A 21,468-nucleotide genomic window follows, 5' to 3' on the forward strand; every position below is an offset into this window, starting at 1 on the left:
CCCCTTACTTACAACAATTTTTATACTGACATATTCCTTGTATTTAATTACTTTCTTTTGAAATATTTAGAACAAATCATTTTTCCTGACTGATCCTTGACTAATCCAATTTAAGTCTTTCATTCTCAGATCATTTTTATTTCTCTGCAGTATGTATTAAGATTTGTCTAAACTCCCTTCATTTTTGTTGGACTGCAAATGTCTATATTTTGCCCTTAGTTTTGAATAGTTTGCCAGGTATAGAATTCTAGGTTGACTATTACTTTTAGAATCTTGGTAAAGCAATTCTACTATCTACTAGTTTCCATTGTTACTGTTAGTCACATATTGGTTCATTTCTCTTATATTAGGTAGTCTATATTTTCTTTCCAGATAATTTAAAGATCTTTGGGTTTTATTTTGTCCTTTGCACTTTTAAACTTTATTAGAATATATTTAGGACTAATTCATTTTGTATTCATTTGGCTTACTGAATTTGAGCATTACTATTTTTCATCAATTATATTCTCTTCTTGAATACTGATTCTCCACCATTCTATTTAATGTCTCCTTCTAGAATTCTGATTATATGCATTTTGTGCTTTTCATACTCTCCTCCCAGCTTCTGAATCTCATATTTTTCCCATTATTTTTCTCCATGGTAGAATTCTGGGTGGTTTCTTAAGATCTGTCATGCACTTTACTGACTCTTCAACTCTATCTAATCTTCTGTCTAGCTCACTGACTTCCTAATTTTAGGGATTATAGTTTTCTTTTTAAAAAATGTTTATTCTTGGAGACAGCACAAGAATGGAGGAGGGGCAGAGATAGAGGCAAACACAGAATCTGAAGCAGGCTCCAAGCTCTAAGCTGTCAGCACAGAGCACAATGTGGGGCTCGAACTCATGAACGCGTGATCATGACCTGAGCCGAAGTCAGACGCTTAATTGACCAAGCCTCCCAGGAGCCCCAGGGATTATATTTTTCATTTCTAGATGTTCTAATTAGTTCAACTGCAAAAATGCCTTGTCTTTTCTGACAACTTCTTGTTCCCTTGGCTTATTTTAAATCTTTTCTTTCATTTCTTTACATATACTTAATATACTTATTTGATGTTCTGTTTTTGATAATTTTACCATTGAGAGTCTGATGCTGTAGTTTATTGTTTCCTCATGTGTATAGTCATTTTTTTTAGTTTATTTATTTATTTTTATTGGGAGGGGCAGAGAGAGAGGGAGAGAGAGAATCCCAAGCAGGCTCCACACTGTCAGTGCAGAGCCCAACATGGGGCTCAATCTTACTAACCACAAAATCATGACCTGAGCTAAAATCAAGAGTTAGATGCTTACTTGACTGAGCCACCCGGGTGCCCCAGTGTTTAGTAATTTTTGATTGTGAGTTCATGATTATTAGAACTTTATCTATGGGGATACTTTGAGACATGGTTTTAAAAGACTGTTTCCTTCCAAATTTTGTTGTTTTGGGCAGATGTCTGAGTTTTTAAACTTAACCATTTTAAATATTTTATTTTAGCCTCATTCTTTTTTTCTAGGATACAGATGTCATAGGAATTCTGGTTCCAGATCTCTTTGAATAATGCTTATGATAAGAATTTTCTTTCCTTCCCTTCCTTTCTCTTCCTTTCCTTCCTGTGTGTCCTTATCCCTCCCTCCCCTCCTCTCCTCTTCTTTTCTCTTTTCTTCCCTTTCCCCCATTTCAAATTTCTTTCTTTCTTTTTTTTCCAGTGAAGGCCAGACAGAGACAAATATTATTTTGACTATTTCTCTCTGGAAGACAGTTACTTTCCAGTGAGTTACCCTTCAGAATCCTAGTTTTATGGAGGAGTCCCCAACCTGTCCTAATATGCAGTTTAACCCCAGGTTTTTTCTCATTGATGACACATTTTAACTCAAATCTAGGCCATAAAGTTTGGAATAAATTCTCAGAGTAAACACCAATTCATGACACTTTCTAACAACAGATTTTATTTTCTACCAGCTCAGGCATGCATTCAAATGTAGGTTTCATATTTTATCTAGTATTTTAATTACATTCTCCTCAAATAATTTTCTATAAACCTTTAGTCTGCCATATTATTAGAAATAGCACTTAGCAGTCATTATTAAAAATGATGCCATTATTAAAAACAGATGCCAGTTTGTTGTTAAAGTGTTTGCAATGCCTGATTATAAAGATATTGCTTCCCACAGAGGAAAATTTAAATTTGGGACTAAAAGTAATAGTGCATAGTTTTCTTATGCATTACATAAAATTGGTAAATATGTAACTGATTTTCATTTTTTTTACAAGCTTTTAAATCATTCAAGTATAAATTGTATTTTATTTTGGAAAACTTGATAGCTGACATTCCTTTTCTATTTCAACTATAAAATCACATATGGATTTTTAAGCATCTTTACTGCAGTGACTCTTGCTTTTTCTAGCTACAAGACAATAAACGGCAGTGTTTATGAGTGCTGATAAGATTCTGAATTCTATTCTGTTCTCATTGTTCCTGCTGTGAAATGATTGCCTATTTTAAAACCACCCAAATAGAGACTGATTGCTATTATGAACAAAGAAGACTATTCATAGAAATAACCTTCCTTCTTGGCATTATGGGTAGTGATGGTGAAGGAAAGTCATATACTATACTGTAAAAGTCAGTCTTGTAGTGCACCCCAGTCACGGGCACTGAACGTTTCACTCACTTGCTTGTTCATCATTTAACCACTTAACCTATCAACCATTCAACTCTGTCTCCTTTTCCAGACATAGCTATTTGATGTATCCAGGCAAAACACTCTTCTTTTGCTTGCTATTCATTAGTGTCCATCAAAATACAGTTTTTTATATTAAAAAATAAGAATGTGCTGAGATGGAATGCCAGAAACAGGCCTTTTTCCTTGGTAATGGACAAATGGCATCAATGGGACTTTCCAGGGGTGAACTCCGTGTCTTTCAGAAGCTAAATGATTCATCTGACAAGATAATGAATTGGTTGCTTTTTTCAGGGAAGATTTGCAAAGAATTTCTTTTCCTTGGTTAGACAATTTAGAAAATGTTGTGAAAGGATATAAAAAGAAAGAATAAAGAAAGAAAGCTTGTTTAATACAAATGGATTCCAGTCAGAACTGTGGACACGTAATACTTGGATATCTTGAAAAATATCTCCTTCTGGGCTGACATGTATTTGTGATAAATATTATTACTGTGGCTATAAAATTAGTTTTAGGCTTTATTTAGAATCTTATTGAAGGCTGGATGAAAAAAATCACAGAAGTGATTTTTATTTTAGGAATTTACATCATTATAATAATAATATAAATTTTACTCACCTTTTTGTGTTTATGTACATAGGTAAATAGACACAATATCCAAATTTAGCTTAAACATATATCTATACTGTTTTATCCTTACAAAACAATATTTGAGACCCTTGTCATATGGAAACATTACAAAGGCTCTATGTTAAAGAGTTCAGGGCTGGGTTGGGTGATGTCTTTCTTAGTTCAGGCTACTGTAACAAAGTACTATGGACTGGGTGGTGTATAAACAACAGAAACTTATTTCTTGCAGATCTAAAGACTGGAAGTCCAAGAACAGCTTGCTAGAATAGTTGGGTTCTGGTTAGAACTTTCTTCCAGTTTGCAGGCTGGGACATAACTTCTTGCCCTCAGACTCAAACTGAAACACTGGTTCTTCCTGGGTCTTAAGTCTGCCAGCTTTTGGACTGGGACTACACCAGTAGTTCTGGTTCTTAAACCTTCATACTTAGACTGGAACTACACCATTGTCTCTCCTGGTCCTCTAGCTTGCTGACTGAAGATATTGGGACTACTCAGCCTCCATAATCATGTGATCCAATTCCTTATATCTGTTAAATAATATATATACAGACTATACAGTGTATAGTGTATATATATATATATATATAGTGTATATATACAGACTATACAGTGTATATAGGTACTATATCTATAGTTAGTTAGTTAGTTAGTTAGTTCTCTTGTTATCCAGCTCTGTGCATCTTCTGAGTGTGACAGAAATTAAGAGTGTAACCAATAATATCAAACTGCACTTCACACACAGAGACAGGGAAATCCATAACATGCATTCTCCTTAATATTTATTGATCATCCTAGACACACAATCCCTATTCAATCCAGGACCTAAACCAGAAGGTAATGAAACACACTTAGAGTAAAAAAATATGCTTTTAAACTTTATTTATTAATAATATAACTTTTTGCAAATTCAAAAAATTGAGGTGGGAATCAGTCACTCACAAGCATGTATTGCCTTCAATCAATCAAATCTTTAGTGTTTTTCTAGGAAAAAAAACTTTTTAAAACCTGGCATTGCTCAAGGTTAAAGTTGTTGATTTTTAATAACTGCAATACCAAAATGATCTTTAATCACTTAAAGTACTGTAAAATAACACTTCCAATTTGAAGTTATTTTATCATTGATATTTCCTAATGATGTATAAAAGCTCTGCTAGTTAGGATTCTAGATATGGTACCATTGATGCCTATGAAATTAAAACAGGAAGGTTTTGGTTAAGTTGTACATGGTACTGGAACATTAGGATTCCTGTAATATTAGTCAAAAGTGACACCAGAACTTCTAGTGACCTTTAAAGTTATTCCTTCAGTGAGGGTGGTTTTCACTCAATCCTGAGGAAAAGTGTGACTGGACATCTCACAATAAAAAGTAAGAGTTTTAAGCTAACTTGGATTTACTCAGTTTGTCAATAATTTTCAAGCTACTTTGCTGCCTAAATTGCAGAAGGAATAATAAATTATTCCAGAGAATAATCAATTCACAAGTACAAGAGACTGAAATAGGAACAATGTGGCTGGAGTAGAGGGATAGGAAAGTAGGGGAAGAGATGAACCAGGCATGGTCTTAGAGGTCATGTCAAGGAGTTTTATGGTTTTGAGATATGCTGATTGACCCAATTTATGGGTAACTGAAAGTTTTCCATTTTCATATCTCAGAAGAGTAAAAGTACAATACTGGCAATGGATTTGGGTTAAAAGGAATATATCCCTAAAAACATTAGTTATGGCTTCTACTTCAGTCCTTTGAAAACCTACCTATCACCACTGGTTATTACAAAAAACTAAATATACTAAAAGAAACAGAAGGAGACATTGGTTCAGAGGTTAAGCTGTTGATTAAAGTAAGTGTATTGGTGAGAGGGAGGAACAAGTTCCACTCAGGAATTTGAGTCCTGTGCAGTCTAATCTTGGCTGAGCTGACCCTATTACTATAGGCAAACTAATTAACCTCCTTGTGCCTTGGCAGCTTATCTGTAGAGTGAAGATAACAATGATCCACTAAAAGACTGCAAATCATTCTGTAAACACCAACGTTATAAAAATAATATAAATAATCACTCCAATTATAAGATTTTAGTCTTTACCCAGAGTTTAAACATCTCTCTGCCTAAATAATATGCCAGGTTTAATTTTTGTCATACAGTGTGTGTGTGTGTGTGTGTGTGTGTGTGTGTGTGTGTGTGCACGTGGTAGAGTGAACTTGTGTTTAATCTCATCTACAGTGAAATTTGTATTTATTGAAAATGCACTTTCTCTTTCTGATGCCTATTGTTCAGCCTGCAACACACTGGGTCCTAGATTATCACTGTAACTCCTATTGGCAGCACAAGGTTTAACACAGTGGAAGAGCTGCTGGGACAGAGGTAGGGAGGGGGAGCTGGGGGCAGGAATAGATACTCCTAATTTCTTTTTAAATGACAACTCTTCTTGCCTGTTAAATAAGAAGAGTATGCTTTATTGTTTCATAAGCCTATTGCAATTATATTAACTATAATTAAGCAATTCAAATTGGATCAGCAGGCACATAATAGCATGCCAAGAAGTGGCAAAATGAAGGGGCTCCTAGTTGTGTTTTATTGTGGATTCACTGATTCACATTGAAATTGTCATCTCTTTTGGGATATTTCCAATAATTCTGTAGGAAGTATTTATAAAATTGTATTCCTTCATTGGCATAAAGATTACCTGTTTCTGTAATTATTCTTGGTTATCATGCCACACTTTCTTTAGCTGATAAACGGAAATAATAATCAAACAATAAAATATTTACAAAATGAAATAGTTATTTCTTTGGGAACTCAAAGAAGAATCGTACAATCTCTTCAATTCCTTCTTTTTAAAATTCATGCCTAGTAAATATGTAGGCTGTTTCCATGATGATATTAATGACTCAGTCATGTGACTGCAATGATTTGGCCTATAGCCACATGGTTGCCTAGGAATCCTCTGGTTAGTGGCCAGGACTAGCTAGTAAGGGACAATGAACTAGACAGAAACAATCTTTTAGTTTTAACCAGTTCCCCTGTGTTATGTGACTATTGTTGCCCTGGCCTTTGCTCAGCTAAAGTGGGGAACAGGTGTTTGAATTTTTCAGTGAAGGCTGAGCAATATCTCTAACAGGTATTATGTATTTTATTGACTTCTTACCTGACTAGACCTTCTTTCCCAGTTTCCATTTCCTTCTGCTCTGGCATCGTTCCCTTTGATTCTGTTGGATTTTGATGGTCAGGGGTTGTGGTCAGATCTTTGAGTGAATTTTTCTCAGAGATTTTATCTATGGAAAGGAAACAACATATAGACAGAAGAATATATGCCACTGTTGATAAATTATATTGGACAGTGTAAGTTACAGGGATTTTTTTTTTCTCCAAAACAGTCTTAGGAATGCCTCTCCTAGGATTCCTGCTAAACAAAGTAGGATCTTATGCAGGAGAAGTTAGCTTGTAGACACGTTCAGGCTGATGAAAAGTATATTTAAGTTGTATTATGAAACAAAAAGTTCATAGTATATTACTTTTTGAAACTAGCAAAGCTGAGATTAGTAAGGAGTAATCCATTCAAAAGGTATTTCGGTTCTGCTAAAGTATTATTCATAACTTGTAGCTGAAATTGAAGCCTCATAAAATTCAGAAAAATAAAATAGAAGTGATGTCACTGACATTATTTCAGAATTTTGCATTCTAACTTTTTTTAATTAAATAAAATCTTTGTTTTTGGTTTGATCATCTTTAGTTATGATATCTTTTTCTGAATAAGCAGTGCAAACTAATATGTACTAGCTTCATTTTCAGTCCAAAAATTAAAATTTTCCCTTCAAGCTTATAAAAACAATTTACAATTAATATAGTTTAAATTGTAGTGTACCAAGAGAATAATCAATTCATTGATAAATATGTGGATTATAGAGAAAATTTAAGTAAATTGCTTAATGTAAAAAGAAAATATAGAAGGAGCAAAGAAACAGGATGAACACTATTTAATGGTTATTCATTGTCCACAGTTTCTAACTTATTTTTAAATGGATGTACTGTGCTTAGAAAATTAGAATCAATGCCCAAATGATAACTCTTATTTTTTTGTAATAAATTATAATTGAAAAAACTTAAGCCAATCCAGTATTGAAAATCTGAATTCACAAAAATGATAAATCATGGGGCTATCATTTACTTTCACAAAAGCTCTTATCATACAAGCCCTTTAATATGAAAATTCCTGTGATCCGCCTAAAACCTGCCAATATATGAAATTTTTCAGGAACATGTTTTCGGAATAAAGGCAATCATAAAATTGACTCAGTACTTAGAGTTTTGAAAGGTTTATGACTAAGAAAGCTTAAACCCCTGGATTTTCCCAAACAGATTTCTTCATTATGTATCTCCTACCTACATTTATTTTGGAATTCTAGTAATTTTGGCTAGAAGATGGAAACCACAGCACAATGCTTAAATGAAAACCCTCTGAATTCCTGACTTTACTTAGGATACAAAGGATCGTTACTATAATCATGTCCTTGGAGTCTCTGTCTAAAGACTATATTCCAGATGAAATGTTTCCACGTGTATGGAATCTTACTGAGAGTGCAGGATAGGGTCCTTTTTATACAAGCACATGTGGTACACTAGTGAGCTTATCAGTATTGAACAGATTTCAGAGTTAAAAAAAAATTGCACTTTCAATATGTCATTTTGTACTAAGAGGCTTTTGGTAGAAATAAGAGAGAAAGATCTATTTTCCCTATGTATTTGGGTCAAGCCATATTTTCCCATTTCTCTTTATCCAACCAAAAAATAAATCATTTTTCAGATCTCTAACATTATGCTACATATTTCTGCCTAGGAAAATGACAGCAAAATCTTTTTCCTATATCCACAAACACTTGGGTTAATTATGGTAAGATATTTGAGAGCAAAGTTCTTAACCTCTGGCCACAGAGATCTAGTGAACTCATGGATTGGAACTTTTGAGACTCTGTTACCTATGCAAATTTTACATGGAGAGGATTTAAGATTAACATGAGCTCTTCCAAGAAGTCTGGGCCAAAAAAAGAGTTATGAACCATTGTGTCCATATATTTTTCTGGGAGTGCCCACATCCCTGCCCCCAAATTAGGAGTGAAAATAGAGCATGAAATGTGAGTAAAATAATCATAAAAACCCCTCCTGAATATATAACAAGTAGAATATGTAAAACAGTCTTTCTTAAGGGGCTTTTATTGACTATTTCTTAGAAAGGCATGTGAATATAAGCTGCATCACATACTTCCATCAGTCATTCAGGTTACAGCATATGCATTACATTTACACTATTACTTTTCTGCTAGCACCAATTAATGACTGACTGTTCTGCAACAGTTCTTTTCTCCTCTTCTGATAAGGAATTTTTGTTTATCATAATAACATTTGGATTAAAGTAACTCTAAGTAGATCGTTGTACCTTACCAGGTCTCCTCTAGACATTACCAACCCCTTCTAAAATGACGCTGCCTCTACTACAAGTCTAGGTTATTCAGAAATTTATTACAACCTAATTTGCTTTGTGGATAAGCATTTTAATTACAAAATAAGTCCTTAATCACAGTTTGTCGACGAAGATGAGAAACCAGTTATTGCCCGTTCTTGGATTCAAAGCAGAACAACTTTAAACATACTCATGAGGACTTAAAACAAAAGAATCCCTGTCAACTATACTCAGTGTGGGTGTCTTTTTATCCATGCAGCATGTTATTTGTTTGTGGGAACAGATGGTCAGATTGCTCGCATCATCCTCATCATGGAAGAAATCTAAAATACACGGCAAATCTTGCTCTGGCATCTGGGTGAAGTTTTGTCAACCTCACATTGTAGTTTTACCCAGCTTCACACATGGAAAGCAGGATCCCCTCGTTTGTAGCTGCCCAAATGAATAGTGTAAGTCTTTCTGCCAACTGTGCTCTGAAATTGCCAGATCTCATCAGTACACTTGGTCAAGTTCTGCCCTGGAATGTGTGCCCATGGCAGATAGTAAAATCTGGAGTCAAAGTGTTCTGATATGGTTGCTTTTATTGAATGTGCAAGAATGAGTAGAGTTTGCCCTCCACACACCTGGCTGATTTTGTCTTTGGCCTGGCAGCATCTCACACTGGGCCTCTGTAATACACTTCCAAACTGCTTTGTCCCCTTGTAGTAGCACATTGTGGAGAGCATTGTGGAGAGCTGTGCAGGTGTGAAACAGCTGCTTCTGTCTTCAAGTGAGGAAATAAGTGATGCAGAAAGCCATTAACCTTACACATTTTATCAGTGGCACTAAATAATTGCTGGAAAAGGAGGAATCCAAAGAAAGAAACTGATTTGGGAATAAGGTTGTGAATTAGACAGGTGTTGATTCAATTGGTTTTTTTTTTTATGGATGTAAAAAGGGGAAGACTTGAAAATGCTCTCATTGGTTGGAATATTTGATGTGGGTGAGATATCACTTGGTTGAATTTCTAACTCTTATAACACCAAATACATTGTGAGTTCTATCTCAAAAACAAATTTCCTTTTATTGGACACCAACAATATCTGAGTAATTAGATGGAAAGTGAATTAACAAAAACTAAGCCTGAGTACCTTGATTAGATGCATAAATGATACTATCAATTTCATCTTAATGAATGAACGTTTGGAATAAAATAATAACACAGTTTTAAGAAATGTACAATTAATGATTATCTTCTGGCATCTAAGATGGTATTTTTGACTCAGCTTGTGTTTTATAGTTGCCAGAATATATAGTGCTCTTAGAATAATTTTAATTACAACATGTTGATCATACTTGAAATTTTATTATATCTTTGTGGATTGTCAAATGACATGGAGGAAGCTGATAAACATTATAGCAATGAGTATAGAATAGAACCTGAAGGAGAGTCCTAAAATGTAACATATTTGAAAAATGTAATACTTTACTTTAGAAATGTTGAAGAAATCTATAAAAAATCCAGAGGCGAAGGAGTCAGAGTAACTGAGAGTTCTGGAAACCATCTCATATGAAGAATTGTGGAGAAACTTTGGGTCTAAAATAGCTAAAGACTAACTAGTGACCTAGCAGTTATTTCAAATTCTTTGAAGGGCTGCTGTATAGAAAAGACTTATTTAGTGTATACCAGAAGGCAGAAGAAATATCCATCATTGGGATTTCCAAAACAAAATCCCAAACATTCTAACAATTAAACTTGTCTAATAGTGAAACATATGGCTTTGTGAGGCAATGAAAGCCCTGTTGCTGGAGGTATACAGGCAGAAGCTGGAGCCCATATAAAGGACCCAGATGGGGTCCTTGCATTGGGTCAGAGGTTAGAAGTCTTCTAGTCAGCCTTAATGTGCCAAAAAGTCCTGAAAGGATTTTTATATTTAGGCAGTTTTTTTTAAACTTTAAGATACATCATCACAAGTGAATAAATGAACAAATCAACAAACAAAAAAGAATACAGATCCATCTAAGGTAGCTTTGGTACTGTGTCAGGATGAGAGATCCTGTCCTCTCTCAATGTCATGCTTTGTTTCAGGGACTTTTGTACTGGGATTAATTCATCTAGAAAATACATTTTATGTGCAGGTTTAAGGAGTGTGGTGAGTTACCGGTGCCGGGTACGAAACACAGAGCTGTAATCCTTACATCACTAATTCTCTGGGTGACTCTGGATAAGTTACTTTTCTATAACAGTTTCCTCATCCATAAAATGAGAAATACTTTTGTCATGGGGATTTCTGTGAGGATTAGATAAAGACTCCATTCAAGAAAAATGCAGTATAAACACAAAGTGTTCCACCGGCTTGACTAGGGTAAATTATCTTCTTTAAAAAAAAATATTAACTATTTCAGGTATGCATAACATTGATATATATGAGGCATGCTGAAGCTTTTATTTACTTAAGAGTGTTTCAGGAATCAGGAAAGCAGAATTAGCTATATTCTTTAGCAGAGAAAAAAGCTAAAAACATAGTTTGATTTAACTGAATTATACAAATATATTTAAATCATGCAAACTATAAAATATATGGTATTTTATAAAAAAAAATTCATCCCATCCACACTGGTTAGTGTCTCTTAAGTTTTTAGCTTATTAATCAGGTGGAAACTAAGGAATTTTATCAGAGTTTGGCCTTCTATTTGATATTTAAAACAAAGTATAATTTCTATGCCTAACTTTTCCTTCTAGCTGATCAGCTCTTGTTACCTCTCCATCTTCAGCAAGGCAGCTCTGTTCTGTATAATACACAGGAATGGTTATTGGTTGTGCACATAGCTGGGCACCTGACCTGAAGAATATGGCCAGATCACAGCTGGCTGGTGATCCGGGTGGTGAACCGGGTGGTTCCCATGGACTCTGCCCAGTGGGAACAATGATTGCTATCTAAATCAGTCAGCCTGCTCTCTCTGGAATTTAGACTGCGAAATGATAGGATGGGAGTAAGAGCAGCCCAAAGTAGATATGCAGAGAGAAATGCAAAGCTTTGTTGACTATGAGTGAAAGGCAGAGAAAGCAATCAGCTCCCAGGGCTGGCTCTGTCCCTTAAATGGGTTTCCAGTTCCAGTTATCCAGAGGTTTCCTTAGCCTTGAGCCCTTGCCACTGAAGGTGTCCTGATTATGTCTCTGTGCCTTGCCAAATCAGCACTCATTTCTCATTTCTTTTGTTCATATCAGATATCATTTTGAAGGAATGTTTAAGTTCAATAGCTGTAATTATTTACTATATAAGGTGTTTTTTCCCCTTTTTCTTTTGGATGAAGCAGAAAAACATGCTTTAATAGTTTTTGAAAAGTTTCTCTCATTTTGTTGTCATTGTTTCTATATTCCTACCTTAAGTGAACTATACTACTAAAATTAACCATAGTACCTCCCATGCATGGTAATCAAACTCATTGGTCTTATATAGGGAAGCCTTTATTGATTTAGACATTAAATTTCTGTATATAGTCTGGCTATTTTCCTATTCCATACAAGACAAATTAAATTTGTATAAGTCCTGCCAAGGACTAAAGAGTGGTTTCCTGCTTAAATGAGTTAGGATTTTCCCTCTTTCTTTTTCCTGTAATATTTAGAAAATTAGTATACTTTATGTCTTATAGTAGTTTTAAGTTCTAGAGTAGTTTTTAGCTTTCCTTATTTCTGTCCAAACTGAGTTGGCTGAGATGCAGGCTAGGTCAGTTTGGATAGTGGTGGGAGACTGGCAAGGCCTGGGACACCTCTGAAGACCTGGAAATGTGTTAGACTTGGAACCTAGGTCTTGGTTATAGAGAGCTATTTGGCACAGGAGGCCCAGGGAGGACGTGACATTTGCAGTTGGTTTGCAACACAAACCTGGGATGGAGGGCACAAAGGAAGAGAAAGGGAAGAGGAAGAGGATAAATAAAAACATTGCTGGATTCAGAATCTTGTCCAGGTTGTCATTGTTCATAGGCATGAGCATCATAGAGTACCTACCATGTGGTTGGTTAGAGGTCACAAAATGATCACATTTTGTTTTTTAAAAATTTTTTTTTATTTTTGACAGAGAGAGAGAGGACCTGAGTAGGGGAGGGGCAGAGAGAGAGGGAGACACAGAATTTGAAGCAGGCTCCAGGCTCTGAGTTGTCAGCACAGAGCTCAGCACAGAGCCCAGCACTCAGGAACTATGAGATCATGACCTGAACTGAAGTCCGACACCTAACCAACTGAGCCACACAGGAGCCCCAAGATTTCAGTTTTTATTTCAATGATTTAAAAAGAGAATATTTAAACATTTTAAAAAGTTGACATTTAAAAATTGAGAGAATTAAAATTAAAATTTGTATTTACAGTCTCTCTAGACTGAAGATGGACTATCTGGCAGCACTTGCCTCTCATCTCCACATGACAGTGACTGGTTGGAGCTGAGTGGCCTCTGGCCTCTTTAGACAGGGCATGCATGATCCTCATTTACGCTACCTGACCCCCATCAACATTGGAATTTATCAATCTCAATGCTAAATGCTTTATATATATTAACTAGTTTAATCTGTATCTACAACTTAGAAGATTAATGACAGTATTATCCTTATTTTGTACATGAGCAAACTGATACTTAGAGATGTCAACTATCTTGACTAAAGCCAGACAAAGTTATTAAGTAGTAGAGTTACAATTTGAATTGAGACATGCCAAACTCCAAAGCAGTGCTCTTTATAGTATAATATACTGCCAATATACTGAATTTATGTTATTGATTAGAGCAAAACTCAATTTCTTGTTTCTTTTTTTGTTACTTAAGTAGGGAGTATTTTAAAGTCATACTCATTAGTTTTCTATTGTTGTAGGAAACAAGCTTAAATGCCTAGAATAACACAGGTTTATTCTTTCCTAGCCTGTAGAGGTTGCCTGTGTTCCTTGGTTTGTGGTCCCTTCTTCCATTTTCAGATTGCATCAATGTGACCTCTGCTTCTATCATCCCATCTTCTTTTATCTTTGACCCTTCTGCCTTCTTCTTATGAGAATCCCTTAATTACATTGAGGCCTTCTGGATAATCTTCCCATCTCAAGATCCTTAACTTAGTAACATCAGCATTTTGTTCCCCTTCATGTAAAAATTCATAGTTTTTAGGGAGCAGGGTGTGGATGTTTTTGAGAGGCCATTATTCAACCCACCATACCATACTAGCTACCCATGGGCACCTAACTTTGATCCATTTCCACACAAAGTCACCTTATATCATGATAAACTATTAGGGAAGTCATTTAAATATCCTCTACTGGTAGCAAAACATTTTTTACAGAAGGATTTAATGTACTATAAGTGAAGTGGAAGCCTATGAAAGATGATTGTAATCAAAAGAGAACCTTAGAAAGTTATCTTTATTTGAATCCAAAATGTATTACATTCTTCATTTCCATGGCAGATAAAAATTAAACCATGCTCTGCAGAAGATAAGAGTTCTATAATCAGAAATCAACATCTGCAGATATTGTGACATTGCACCTGCATGTTTTGAAGGGAAGAATATAAAAATACCAAGCACATATAAGAGGCTATCTTTAAACACTAATAATTTTGCTTTTTCAAAACAAAATATCTTAAATATAACTGCTTTTCCTATTAAAGCCTTTGAAGACATGCTAAGTCTGCAAATTTAAATGAAACTATTTTTTTCCTTTCCACTCAGAAAGCTTCTATGTTAAATGAAACTTCCACAAGAGTTTTTATTACCAGCTATGAAAAATTAAGCTTACAAATATACTTTGAAAAAAGTATAACAAGAGTAGGACAAAACTTGTCATCCCAAAGATGTGATCCTTGGTTTCGTACCATTAAGGTTTCATACCATAAGGTTTTTATGGGGCGCCTGGGTAGCTCAGTTGGTTAAGTGTCTGATTTTGGTTCATGTCATGAGCTCATGGTTCATGAGTTCGAGCCCCGCTCTCTCTCTCTCAAAATAAATAAACTTAAAAAAAAGAGAAAAAATACTTTAAAAAAGGTTGTATTTTTATGTCAGAAGAACTGCAAATTGGAAACTACCACTATTATAAAATGACTCATAGTTAAACAGAATGGCAGCAGAACATACAGGTCTATATGTCCAGTAGTTACTTAGAAAATATTGCAAAAGGGAGGACACTTATTGGGATAAACACTGGGTGTTATATGTAAGTGATGAATCACTAAATTCTATTCATGAAATCATTATTACACTATATGTTAACTAGCTGGGATTCAAATTAAAAGAATAAAAAAATTATTAAAAAAAGAATCTTTCTGGCAGAATATACCTGAAAAGAAGAGACAAAAAAAGAAAATATTGGACAGGGTCTTAAAAAAGGAATTGGGTCTGCTATGGAATCACTGATATAGAAATGAGTTATGGTAACCTTAGGAGTAGATGAGATTTCTAATGGAGAGAATTTAAAGAAAGAAGAGCAGAGGTATGAGTGTTGAACCTTTAAATATGTACAATCCACATCTATTTTATCATTTTATAACCCTTACTTAAAATTATATTGTTCATTATATGCATATGTTAACACAGACTTGGCCATATTGTTCACCACTACATTTCTAGCCCATAGACCTGGCACATAGCAGGTAATAAAAAAGCATCTATTGAATAAGTGACTGAATGAAGAAATTATGTTTTTATAAACACTCAGATCTTTAAAGTGTCTCAAGTGTGATTTACCCTAGATGATTTACCTAGTCAAGGTCAAGTGTTTCATCAGGTAACACATTTCAGAGAGATATGCATTTATTTTTTCCTACAGATTTGAGTTCTGACCTTGTATTTTGGTGTGTGACTCTTCAAATGTGACTGGAGTCATCTTGGTTTGGAGAGATTTCTTTTCATTTTTGTTTTGTCCCTTTGAGAAACAAAGATTGTACACAATTAATTTACACAAAAAATAAAGTTAAATGTAAAATATAATATGGAGTTTTTCATTCAATGAGCAAGCCAATCATTAAAGCTTATCATTTGTTTATGATATACTACAAATGATAATTCTTTCACTTAAATGGATATTCTCGGCTCTACTATTGAATAATCAGCTTTGACTTTCACAGCTTGTTGGCCTTAGGCACTCTCTTTTTGTCACTGTGGTTGCTACATCTACCTGGCACATGTTCCTCCCAATTCCAGTCTTCATTCCCCACAGTCCTAGTGTTGGTCCTGGTCTAGGTCTTTTGTAGTAGAACTTAAAGTGATAGAAAAAAGTAGTCTAGTTTCTTAATTCAGAGCTCTCTTCTCTTTGTGATTTCATTTGCCTCTACCTTGTCATTTGTCTGAGAATCTAAGCTTTCCTTTGAAATGTAGGTATGTCTCACTGGATGTGGCCAGTGTGTGTCTGAGGATGGTCCTATGGGAACAAAGTGAAACAAGATATAAGGTTAGAGCACAGAAATGTTGGCTCCCAAGCTATTTACAGAGTGGTAGGGGAAACATAAACACACAAATGTAAGTGCAAGGAAATGTTATAAGTAATGAATGTCTGTAGAGGATAGAGATAGGGCATAAATGTGGGATGGTCAATTCTACTGCAGTAGAAGGAAAGGGAGGAGACTATCAAAAAGGAAGTAACTCTGAATTTTACAAATCAAGATGAATTTTTTTTCCAGATGAACAAGGCATGGAAAATATTCCAGGTAGTGGATACCTGTTCAGCAAAAGTCTAAGGTGTGATTGTATACAGGCTGTGGGAAACTAAAGTAGAAGTGGTTGGATGGGAAAGAGTGTGAGAAAGTAAGCCTAGCTAAATAGGCAAGGGCAAGGGCCTTGAGAGTCCCATTAGCCTTGATGTGGAGTTTGACATTATTTAACAGCACTGTATGTCAGAAACATTTTAAGCTGGGAAGTAAATTAATCAGATGCTTTAATTTAAGTCTCACAGTAACCATATGTATTAGGCAAGACAGCTATTATTATTCTTATGTTATTGAGTAGGAAATTGATAAGGTGGCTAAAAATATATGGATCTCTGGATATATTATGAAGTAGTGGTAAAGCCTTCTAATTTCAATCAAGTACTTTTACATGTTATGATGCTATTCATAAACATTTTAATCATAGTCTTTTCATGTATACAAGTGTAGATTTATGTGAATGATGTCTTATTCTGTAGCATGAAAGTCTGGATTAGCCTGAATTTGCAGATCTTGATTTATTGGTTATTGACAAATGGAAGTCACCTAAGTTATTTTGGTTTGAGAACTAAGTATTTTTTTTAATATTTTTATTTTTATTTTTTGAGAACTCTTTATTTAAAAGAAGAATGTAGATTGATTTTTTATTTCTAAATATCTTCTTATAGGTCTCAAATAATCTATTTGTACTTCAGAACGTTACTGTTTAAATGCCATTTTAAAAGGTTATATTCTATGGATAAAAACATGGTTTTAACTTTCTGTCATTTTTAACATTTAGTGTATTTGAAACTGGAGAAGAACTATTGCCTCTGCCAACATGTTATGATCTCTAAAGAGTAGATGCAAATAATTTCCTTAAGTATGACTTTTAAGATATAATGTGATGTCAGCAGACTTCATGATCAACATCCCTAAGTGTTATGTCATGGGAATGTCATGGGATATACACCAGAGTTGTTCTACCTGTGTCTAATCTAAGTACTTCTCCAGTATTACTGTTTCTGAAGGAAAGGCAATTCCTTTAGAGTTTCTGTTCTTTTTGCCTTCTCTCTAACATCCTTTTATCTTGTGAGTAGAATATTTAGAAAGTTGATTAAACTAATACTCATCCTTCATCATTCATACTTCTTATTGATTAGTTGATTCAACTAATATTCATCATTTATTCATACTTCTTCAGAAGCATAGCCTAGATATTTAGCTCTCAGGTGCTGAAGTCAGATGGAGCAGGGCTCCAATCCAAGCTTTGCCATTATCAGTTGTGTGCAAGCAGCAAACTGTAACAGGACTCATGGTTATTCTGAAGATTTAATATAATAGTTCTTGGAAGAGGATAGCACCTTAACTGGCACATAGTAATTATTGTTAGCTATTATGTTCTCCAAGAGAATAATATATTAGTTATTTTTATGTGTTCTATGGAAAAAGAATCATGATAGACAAAGGTTAAATATCATTGTAGTGATTTTCCTAGGGAGAAACACAACAAGACTACCTGAAGGAAAGTACCCAGCTCAACATTCGTGATATTCCACGAGCTTTTAAACATATAAATAATTTTAAAAGTGTGGAATTATTTATTTTAACATAAGAATTAGAAAGAAGTCAAGGGCACTCTCATGAAGCAATGCTAAGCACATCCTCCTTCATATCTGCTCTCCATTGCAAACATAGTCAATGTTAATCAGAAATGAAAGGCAAATTTTCCAGGGCCAATGCTAAGTCATCTCGGTATTTTCTGTACTCTAGGCTCATTTAAACCTGAATCACTGGACCATGCTATTTGAGTCCCTGAGGTACACTCCTGCTTGTACTTGACATCTTTCATCCAATTCTTTCGATGGGAAAATAATTATTGCTCTAAAAACCTTACATAGCACTTTTAGATAAATTTAGTCAGTAATTTATGAAAATGGTTCTTTGGACAGTTGTAAGTGAATACTGATTATATAATTATCCCTTTGGACTTTATTGTGTCATATAAGCATAAATTACTCATAATAATGATAATAAAAATTGGCATTTGGTAAGTCCCTACTATGTGCTTTATATACACTGCCTCTAGTTTATACAATAAGGCTACAAAGCATTTTCATTTTACAGGTGTGTAGGCCTAGAACTTATGAAAAATATTTCTCTAGAACAGGGTTCCTCCACTTAGGTGGTATTGAAATTCTGAATTGGATAATTCTATGTTGTGAGGGCTGTCCTGTGGATTCTACAATGTCTAGCAGCATTTTTGGTCTTAACTCCCTAGATGCAAGTACCATCTCTACCCCTGAGATATGACAACCAAAAATAACTCCATACATTGCCAGTTGTCCTGAGCAGCAAAACTGTTTCCTATAAAGAGGTCCTGGTCCAGAGCAATTACTGTTAAATTGTAGTTTACCATGGCCACGATCTTCGACATTCTTTGTTGAAACTAATTCATATAGCCCATTTAATATTTGAGAAACGATTTCATTTGGGATTATGGTAGAAATATAAATCTGCAATGAGAAGTCTTATTTAGCTTTTTCCAACTCCTAATGTAGTCTTCTAAACATTTATCAATCTGTTTTAAAGCAAATATAAATAGTATATATAAAACCCCAAAGAAAAACAAGTGCATGACCCAAATGGTAGAGGTGAAACAGCAAAGCAACCTTACACATCACAGTATATTAAAACACTGGACAAATATCCATCACTAGACAAAAAATTATGACAATCAAGATTGATTTAGGTATGTAAGTAGCATACCTGTCTTGTGGATTGTTGAGGCTGATTGCTTGGATCAGGACCTTGTTTACTCTCATTGTTCTCCTCTTTAGGCTTCACCTTGTTGGATTTTATCATCAGAGATTTAAACATCTTCTCTGAGATGGTTCTGAAAGCTTCTGTTTTTATGACTCTGTCTTGAGGTAGAGAAATGCACTTTGTTTTTCCTTTCATTAGTAGACAAGCCAATTAGTTGTTTAATCGGGATTTTGTTCTGGCTAATTCCTAGAGGCAACTCTGTAGCTAGTAAGGGCTTAAAAGCAGCAAATTATTTCTGCTTGGGTGATCTGAATTCTGTTTATGAACTTCAAAGAGCCAAAATGCCCTTGAGAATAGTTTACAGGTGGAGAAGTAAACAAAATTTCATTGTTGATTTGAATTGTTCAGATGTGATCACATTGCCCATTGTTTTGTTTATTTTCCTTTTCTAATTACCCACCTACCTATCTTCATCCATCTAATTTAATCAAAGTAACATAAACATTATTAAAAAATAATATGTGCATAAGGGCTTATAATAAAAACAACAGATCATTCCTCCATCTCTAGTTCTACACCATGAGATAACTACTTTTTCCTTTTTCTGTTCTTCGGGTGTCTTTTTTTTTATGAGTATTTTATTAATTGATCAGATTAGTGGAACCCTTAGAAACTATAGTGGAAAACGAGACATATTGCTTTGCATTCCCAATAGCCTAAATGTTCTCAGATTCATAACGATGATTATATTAGAATTAAGCAAAGAGTATGTTAGTTTGCTAGGGCTACCACAGCCAGTACCACAGACTGGGTGACTTAAGCAACAGAAGTTTATTTATTTATTTTATTATTTGTTTTTCAGAAACATATTTATCACAGTTTTGGAAGCTAGATATCCTAGGTCAAAGTGTCAGTGAGGTTGGTTTCTTCTGGGGGCTAAAAGGGAGGGAAGTATTCTAGGTCTCTCTCTTTGGCATTTGGATAACTATCTTTTCCCTGTGTCTTCATATTGTTTTCACTCTGTTCATGTTTGATTCCCAATTCCCTCTTCAAGGATGCCAGTCATTGGATTAAGGCCCACTCAAGTAATCTCATTATAACTTAATTACCTGTTTAAAGACCCTAACTCAAATACAGTCACATTCTGAGGTCCTGGGGATTAGGACTTCAACATGAATTTTTGAGAAAATATAATTCAGACTGTAACACAGAGAGAGTATACTTGATAAATACCAGTTTAGAGGATATGTATTTCATTGCTCTGAAACAACTGGTTCCAAAACTTATTACAAGTTTACAATTTTGTTACAAATCTTTGGAATATCATAAAAGCAATATAAGTGATTCCTAGCTTTAGAAGCCTAGAGAATTCTGTTGGATTATTAATTTCATAAATTATAAAAAATATGTATTTTACCACAGCATGGATTTTTTTCCCTGATTCATCATTTAACCAATAAAGTTAAATTTTTTGAAGGAGGACACTTATTTTATCCCCAAAATACCTTTATATAGAATAGAAACTCAAGATGTGTACACTACATCTTCTTTATCCATTCATCAGTTGATGGATACTTAGGCTATTTCAATAATTTGTCTATTGTAGATAATGCTGCTATAAACATCAGGATGCATGTATCCCTCTGAATTAGAATTTTTGTATTCTGGGATATATACCTAGGAGTGCAATTGCTGGATCATAGGGTAGTTCCATTTTTAACTTTTTGAAGAACCTCCATACTGTTTTCCAGAGTGGCTGCAGCAGTTTGCATTCCCACCACAGTGCAAGAGGGTTCCCTTTTCTCCACATTCTCACCAACATCTGTGATTTCTTGTGTTGTTAATTTTAGCCATTTTGACAAGGGTGAGGTGCTATCTCCTTGTAGTTTTGATTTGCATTTCCCTGATGATGAATGATGTTGACTATATTTTCATGTGTCTTTTGGTCATCTGGATGTCTTCTTTGGAAAAATGTCTGTTCATGTCTTATGCCCATTTTTTAACTGGATTATTCAGTTTTTGGGGTGCTGAGTTTTATTAGCTCTTTATATACCTTAGATGCTAACCCTTTAACAGATATGTCATTTGCAAATATCTTCTCCCATTCCATAGGTTGCCTTTTAGTTTGTTGATGGTTTCCTTAACTGTGTGCTTTTTATTTTCATGTAGCCCCAATAGTTATTTTTGCTTTTATTTCTGTTGCCTAAGGAGACATATCTAGAAAAATGTTGCTACAGCCAACATCAAAGTAGTTACTGTCTCTGCTCTCTTGTAGGATTTTTATGGTTTCA

General features: G+C 34.6%; 1 protein-coding gene across 2 annotated transcripts in view; it reads right to left on the reverse strand.

Moving 5' to 3' along the window:
* The window catches only part of CNGB3 (cyclic nucleotide gated channel subunit beta 3), a 149,046-nt gene extending 128,359 nt beyond the window's left edge, over window positions 1–20,687 (reverse strand). The window contains exons 1-3 of one of the 2 annotated variants that reach the window (XM_023248539.2): window positions 19,181–20,687; window positions 15,573–15,654; window positions 6,474–6,600 (exon numbers count right to left, since the gene is read on the reverse strand). In XM_023248539.2, coding sequence (XP_023104307.2) covers window positions 6,474–6,600; window positions 15,573–15,654; window positions 19,181–19,372 — 401 coding nt within the window. In that variant the 5' untranslated portion in view covers window positions 19,373–20,687. The remainder of the gene's footprint in view (window positions 1–6,473; window positions 6,601–15,572; window positions 15,655–19,180) is intronic. The other variant, XM_023248538.2, reaches the window with a different exon arrangement.
* Between the last annotated feature and the right edge of the window lie 781 nt (window positions 20,688–21,468).

The sequence above is a fragment of the Felis catus genome, chromosome F2 (assembly GCF_018350175.1).
Source record: "Felis catus isolate Fca126 chromosome F2, F.catus_Fca126_mat1.0, whole genome shotgun sequence".
In the NCBI taxonomy this organism is placed as follows: Eukaryota; Metazoa; Chordata; class Mammalia; order Carnivora; family Felidae; genus Felis; species Felis catus.